We start from the raw sequence: 7,437 nt of genomic DNA, 5'->3' as shown, positions 1-7,437 counted from the left end.
CTCTTCCTGTCTTTTCTCTCTCTCCCTCCCCCTCCCTCCATCTCTCTCTCTCCACTGCTCTCCCTTTTTCAGCCTCTGTCTCTCTTTCTGTCTTTTCTCTCTCTCTCTTAGCATCTCTCTCAGCATCTCCCTCCCTCCCTGTCTCCCTCTTCCTCTGTCTTCCCCTCTCTCTTCCTCTCCCTCTCTCTCTCAGCACCTCTCTCTTGTTCACCCCCCTCCCTCTCTCCTAGGTGATCCATTTCTAAGCAACGTGCTGGCTAGCCGCGTCGCCGGCGTCGCTCGCTGGCAGCCGAGAGGAACTCCGTACATCCCACCCGACCAACCAGCTCCAAAAAAAAAAAAAAAACAGAAAAAAAAAAGAAAGAAAGAAAAAAGCCGTCTCCTTGTTTGGAAGCTGCCGCCGCTGCCGCCGCTGGAGCTTCTACTGCAGAAAAGCCACCGCCGCCAGCCTTCGTTCGTTCGGTTGCTAACTGCTACTGCTGTGCTTGCTCCACAGCCACGTCTCCGTGGAACTGCTACCTCTCACGGCCACGTTGGAGGCTCGGTTTTCGCAGCATTTGCGGCGTTTTCCCGCCTCCCTCCCTTCCCCATCGAAGAAGAGGGAGGAGGAAAGCCAGCGGATTATAGCTTTTTTTTAAAAAACAAACAAACAAACAAACACACCTATATATTAATTTTTTTTTAATTTTTTTTTTGCCGCGGGGAGAAAGTTCTGCATTCTTAGCTGCATTGCTTTGAAGTTCACTTTTCGGGTTTGGGGTGTTTTGGTTTTTTTTCCCCACCCGCGTCGGGGAGTGGGGGTGGGTGGGCGAAAGGATTTTGGAACGCAGCGTGCTCTCTTTCTGCAAACCTTTTGCAGGGATCTGGTCAGTTGCTTGGAGATTTGAAGAGGAAAACTAGTTTTTTTTAAAAAAAAAATTGCTTTGGGAGACATCCATCCATCCCCCTCCCCCCTCCCCCCTCTTGGGGGGAGGACAGGGGTGGCCGGGGCGGGGTGGGGTGGGGGGGGGTGGACTGGCATGGTTGGTCGGTTTTCCGGGTTGCAAGTTGTTCCGCCGGATTGGTCGGGAGAAGCGGGCGGTGCGGATCGCCGCCAAAAGGAAAAAGATCCCCGTTTCTCCATGCCTGCCGTTTCTCCGTTCCTAAACGAAGGGTTTACGGTGTAAGAAGAAGCAGAAGCAGCAGAAGGGGGGCAAAAAAAGAAAAAAGAGAGAGAAAGGCTGTGGATGGGGCGATGAACACCGAGGCGCGCCAAGCTGCTGCCCCGACATCTCCGGCGGGGGGTGCTGGATGGATTTGCTGCAGCAACTCCCCGCAACTCTGGTGATGCCCGGCCGCCCCCCGAAGTGACGCGAGGAGCTGAGCCAGAGGCTTCCCCGGCAAGCTTGGACCGTTCTTCCTCTCTCGCCAACCAGCTGCAGGCTCTTTCCGGAGGCTTTTGCTTCAAACTCCCAACTCTCTCTCTCTCTCTCTTTCTTTTTTTTTCTCTCTCTCTCTCTCTCCAACCTTGTTGTCTTTCTTTGGCTCCTTTTTCGCCCCCCTTTTTCGGCGCTGGGTCTTGGCTTAAACCTCCTCGGCCGTCTCCTTCTCCATCTTCCCGAAGCTGGCCCGAAGCGCAGGAGATATGGAAGTTTTTGTCTACGCTTTGCTCCTGTCCGTCTGTTGGACTCGAACCTGGGAAGCGGCGCGGGCGGATTCCATCATTCACATCGGTAAGGCGAGAGGCTTTTAAAGCGCGGCTTGCTTTTTTTTTTCTTTCTTTCCCCAAAGCTTGCCTATATATATATATATATATATATATATATATATATATATATACTTCCCCCCCCCCGCTTCCATCGGAACGCTGCTCTCTCTCTCTCTCTCTGCGCAGTCGGGTAGCTCTTTGAGATAAAAGCAGGAGGGTCGACTCGTGGGGAAATCACCGCGCCGTGGCAAAAGCCTCAACCCGCGGGGAGGTGGGCAAGGGTTGTGTGCCCATGAAGCTCCAGGCTGGCCCGAGCCTCTGAATAAACTGTGTTGGGAGAGAGGCTGAGATGGGTTTTGATAAGGGTTTTGCTCTCTCTCTCTCTCTCGCCCTCTCTCTGTATCTCTCTGTGTCTCTCTCCAAAGGATGGGTGGAAAAATCACGGCCAACCGCCGGAGTTTTGCTTCCCCCCCCCCAAAAAAAAATCTGAAAAAAGCCAAAGGAGTCGGTCGGCGGTTGTGGCTTCCCGGGCTGAAAGCGCTGCCGTAGTAAGCATCCTTAGTCGGGGAGGAAAGAGAGCCTTGCGAGGATCCCTTTGGCATAGATGATCTCCACAGCCTTCTCGGCGCCCGCGCCAGCCACACAACTCGCACACAAACACACGCGCACACACACAACCCACGTTGCTGCCTCACCCCCTCCCCACCTCCCCCTCCCCCTCCCCGCCCCCCCTCTCCCTATTAGAGAGGAACAGGTGGTTTGGCAACGTGATTTCTTTTCGTTTGGCCCGACTGATCTTTTTTTTACTCCGACGGGGAAAAAGGTTTTTTTTTTTTTAACCTCCCTTCGGCAGTGGCAGCCTCGGCGTCCCCCCCATCCATCCATCTCTCTCTCTCTCTCTCTTGTCAATCAGGAAGGCGCTTAGCGCGAAGGTCGTTGAACGAGGAAGCTTTTTCGGCGGGGGGTGGGGGGTGCTCCCCGGGTTCAACAACCCTCCCCCTGGATAAAGTAGCTGCTGGAAGAAGCGGGGAAGCGAGGGGTAGAAGGAGAAAGCCACGCGTGACAGCCCCTTTCATCTGAGCCTTGTTTTTTCCCAAGCAAAAAAAAGGCCCCCAGCAGCTCGGCAAGGGGTTAAAGGACCCCCCCCCCCCTTCTCTCTCTCCAGCTGCTGTGGGCCCCACCTATTGGCAGCAACACTCACGGCCACACGGGGGACTTGAACGCACGGAGAGGAGGTGTGTGGGGGGGAGTTGATTATGATTCACAGAGCTATCTGCAGCGAGCTCAGCTCGGAGTTTTCCTTTGCCAGTGGTCGGAGAGAAAGCAAGAGAGGGGGGAGAAAGAGAGGGAGAGGGGGGAGAGAGAGAGGAGAGAGAAAGGGGTGGGGAGAGAGAGAGAGGAGAGAGGGGCAGAGAGAGAGGAGAGGGGGGAAAGGGAGAGGGAGAGAGAGAGGAGAGGGAGAGAGGAGAGAAAGGGGTGGAGAGAGGGAGGGAGAGAGAGAGAGAGGAGAGAGAGAGGAGAGAAAGGGGGGAGAGGGAGAGGGAGAGAGGGGGGGGAGAGAGAGAGGAGAGGGGGAGAAAGGGAGAGGGAGAGAGAGAGAGAGACCCCAAAGAAATCTCAGCCTTCCTAGTTCAGCAACTCAGTGTAAACACACCTCCCTGCCCAGATGCAAGAAAGTGGTGACTTGGTGGAGGTGGAGGTACCACTTCTCTTCTGTGCATGCTGTTGATAGAAGAGAGTACAAGAGTGCAGGCAGGTGTGAGTGCAGGTGTGCTAAGAGGAGGTAAAGAATCCCCTGGTCTGGGATAAGGAAAGCTCCAGCTCCTCTTGCTGACTGGCTGGGGATGCTCCATTGGCGAGAACGGAGCTGGTTCACCAAGCTCAGCTGAGTTAAAGTCTCCACTCTCTCTCTCTCCCCCCAGGACAAACAGTGACCATGCTCCCTTGTGCCACAACTAGTGGCCAACTCCATTCACTTCCTTCCAACTCGGAGCCTGTTGTTGGGGCTTTCTAGCTTAAGTGATTTTTTTCCTTTTGGAATAGTATCTGCCAGTCCTAGGCTGTACAGTATAATGCAGTGTTTCAACCAAGATGATTGGAGCTGAGAAATCCTGACTTGGGGGGGGGGGGGGAGGGTTGAGTCATTCCAGGAATGTCAGGCTTGTAGGTATTATTCAACTCTTCTTGACTGCAGTAGGTAGATACTAGCTTTCTGGGGCTGAGATCTCTATCACGGTTCATAATGTTAACAAGCATCCCCTTCCTAGCCTGAGCTGTTCTTTTATGAATGAATCGGCTGACTCCCCATAGAATTCTATGGGCTGACTTCCCATAGAATCCAAGCAATTCAAGTTCTCATTTTCCAGCTGAAATCTAAAACTTGCTGGGGGAAAAAATGCTGTTTTGGGGGGGACAGTGTATGCTTTGTTACAGCCGAGTAGAATTCCTTGGAGAAAAGTTGGGAGACAAATTCCTGGGTCCCGGACAATGATTTTTCACCGATGAATAGTTTGTTTGTGAAAGAAAACTCTGGGCACCGGGACTCTTCTTCCTTTTCACGAAGCAAACAGTGGCATGCACTGTTGCACTGTGGTTTCACATCAAACGGCTCCTTCTCCCTCCCCCCCCTCTCTTTATGGTAATCGCTATTTATGTTTACTGGGTGCCTGTTAATGATTCATAGCTGGCCAATAAATCCCGGCAGATAATTTAGCTTTTTTTTTTTTGGTTTTGTTTTGTTTTAACATATATGTTCATGGCTCCTTTCAATCAGCAGCAGCACCAGGATCTTTGCTTACAAAGATAGGAGAAGCAGAATGGCTTGGAAAGAGAATTTTGCTTGACGTGTCAAGTGGCACATTTGACAAGGTGGTGACTTTGTTGACATAAAACTGGCAAATGGATAATTGTCATCCACAGCTTTGTCTCTCTTCCCCCCCCCTCTGTTTATGGAAAATAGCTAGTCTGAAATAAGCAGCACTTTCATTTAAATTTGGGTCAATAGCTAATCTCTGTAGTTCCCCCACCACCACCAAAAAAAAAAAGTACTGTGAGTTTCTTCCCCTCTATCTCACTTCAAACTTCAACTCTGAAAATGTTACAAGATCCAGATTCTGGCTTTCGTGTTTGTACATCTGCGGCATAAATGCAAAATACCTGTCTTACAAAAAAAAATCCATGGAAGCAAGGAAACAATGAAAAGCTGCTTTTGTTCATTTTACATTTCAGAAGAGTGCCTTTATTTAAAATAGGTTGAATTTTTTTTTCCTAAATAAAACTTTTCAAAGGAAGCGAAGGAAAGGAATGTTCAGCATACTGGAGAAGAAGAGGGGAACAACAGGTATTACAGAGGTTTGGATGCTAAAAATGGAAAGAGTGAATAGTTTCCTACTCTTTTTCCCCATTCTGCACTGTACAATGTTGTATAATAGTAATAACGAGAGGCAAATAATATTTAGGAATTCGTCAATATATTTATCCTTCTTTTCCCATTCTGCACTGTACAATATGGTATAATAGTAATAACAAGAGGCAACTGTCAGCATATATTTAGGAATTCATCCATATATTTACCCTTTTCCCCTTTAGCAATAGTTGGTTTGCTAGCTGCATATAAAATATTTTAGGTATCCATTTAGCCCCCAGATTGTTTTTTCGGGGTAAATGTTCATCTTAACATACATCTGTTGCAGTAAAGGATACCGAGAGCTATAGTTGTTAGTAAGCAAAATATAGAGAATTACTTTAATCAGAGTGGCATGGGAATGCTATTGCATTTTTTAAAGAATAAACGTGCTGTAGACTGTATTTTTCTGACTATCGGGAAAGAAATGGTTCACACATTCCCGCAGTTAAGGTGGGAAAATCCCTTTATTAAGCCTGTTGGGCTTTTGATTCACATTAGGGAAGATTTTTGTGAAGAAGGGAAGGGGGAGAAACCTTATTGACACGCTGTAGTTTCTGCCTGCTGTTCTTTCTTGAGCCTATGCATTGATTGAATAATTTCGCGAGACTCACATTACTTGATTGCTTAGAAGTTTCCTAATGATCTGCATGCAGTAAAAAAGAAGTCAAAAGCCGTGAGCGGAATGGCAATGATATTCTGTTTTATGAGCCTATTGAAAAAGTTGCTTGGATTTATGCTGCTCCAGAGCTCCCGAGTCTTTGAAATTAGCCACGCTGCTTGCAATTGACTTTGTACGTTGCTTTTTCTGATGCTTTTCTTCTTCCTAAATGCAATTGGACTTTGCGGCCCTGTTTTAATTAATCTGGGATTAGCCAGCATTTTTAGCCCAGCGTACCATTTTGGGTTAGCGCTGATGTTGTTGTAATATTTAGGGATGTCAGGTTGTCCATTGATTTTGACCTCTTAAGTACTGTAATGAGAATTGTGAGGTTTTGTGTGGTCTTGGTGCTAGAAAATAACGAAGAAAAATCTCCCGGGCAGTTAGAAGATAAACTCTTCTTCATAGAATATATTCCTTCATGCTGTTTCCTGCCAGAAATAAATTCTGCATATGCTCAGACACTCTTTAAGTATAGCGTTGAGATTTCTCTTTTTTAGGCTGCAACCATTCTTCTAGAGCAGGGGATTCAAACTCAAGGCCTGGGGGCCTGATCCAACCTGCGGGGTGCTTAGATCTGGCCTGCGGGACTGCCCTTGAAATAGCGGAGGACTGGCCCGCGATGCCTTTGCCAGTGAAAAGGGGCTCCCAAGCTCCATTTTTGGCTGAGACAGCCTCCTGCAACCCCCTGCCAGTGAAGATGGAGCTCGCCCTCCCGAACTCCATTTTCGCTGGCAGAGGGTTGCAGGAGGTGTCGCAGCTGAAAATGGAGCTCGGGAGCCTCTTTTCGCTGGCAAAGGCACCGCAGGCCGCCACAGGCGCCTCCGATGAGTGACGTCAAGCTGGCCATGCCTCCTCTGCCCCCCCCCCCCCAGGTTAAACACAACCCTGTTGCGGCCCTCAACGAAATCGAGTTTAACATCCCTGTTCTAGAATATTTTGAGATGGCAATTTTCCCTTTCAGACTGCTTTTTTTTTAATTATTTATTATTATTATTATTATTATTATTATTATTATTATTATTATTTATTTATTTGATTTATATGCCGCCCTTCTCCGGAGACTCAGGGCGGCTTACAGCGCATTAAGCAATAGGCTTCATACTTTTGTATATTTATACAAAGTCAGCTTATTGCCCCCACAAACTGGGTCCTCAATTTACCTACCTTAGAAAGGATGGAAGGCTGAGTCAACCTTGAGCCTGGCGAGATTCGAACCTGCAGTAATTGCAGGCAGCTGGTGTTAAATTACAGTGCTTCTGTCTGTTGAGCTATCCAGGCTCCTTAAAGCACAAAGTGCATGAGAATTAGATGCAAATATGACAGGCTAAAGCTATGATGCTAACTGTATTTTCTGGGAAGTTAAGAGTTCTGTTCTCCAGTCAGAAATGCAAACAATGGTTGTGGTAGTCGTTTTCTTTATTAAAAAAGGTGAGCCTGAGGTGAGCCTGTTGAAAAACCAGTGTGAAGAAATGGCTGGTGATTTTTTTCCTTCTTTCTAATAGAATTCAGAGGATTTTCAATGAGCTCTTGATAGATACGTACAAGATGTACAAATGTACATTCCCTCAGGTATGTTTATAATCTTGTAGAAGCCTCTAGCTTCTTTCCAAGGTCCTCAGATACTTCACCTGAAAAAGAACATGCATACAAAGCAAAATTGGATGGGGGCTCTTACTATTAAAG

At 47.9% G+C, this 7,437-nt stretch overlaps 1 protein-coding gene across 1 annotated transcript in view; it reads left to right on the top strand.

The window, feature by feature from the left end:
* Positions 1–1,624: 1,624 nt before the first annotated feature.
* The window catches only part of GRID2 (glutamate ionotropic receptor delta type subunit 2), a 1,156,109-nt gene continuing 1,150,296 nt past the window's right edge, over positions 1,625–7,437 (top strand). The window contains exon 1 of the mRNA XM_070948519.1: positions 1,625–1,712. Coding sequence (XP_070804620.1) covers positions 1,625–1,712 — 88 coding nt within the window. The remainder of the gene's footprint in view (positions 1,713–7,437) is intronic.

The sequence above is a fragment of the Pituophis catenifer genome, unplaced genomic scaffold (assembly GCF_029215685.1).
Source record: "Pituophis catenifer annectens isolate HBS135680 unplaced genomic scaffold, rPitCat1.0.hap2 SCAF_8, whole genome shotgun sequence".
Classification (NCBI taxonomy): Eukaryota; Metazoa; Chordata; class Lepidosauria; order Squamata; family Colubridae; genus Pituophis; species Pituophis catenifer.
The sequence above is the reverse complement of the archived record's forward strand: the minus strand, read 5'-3'. Positions and strand labels throughout refer to the sequence as shown.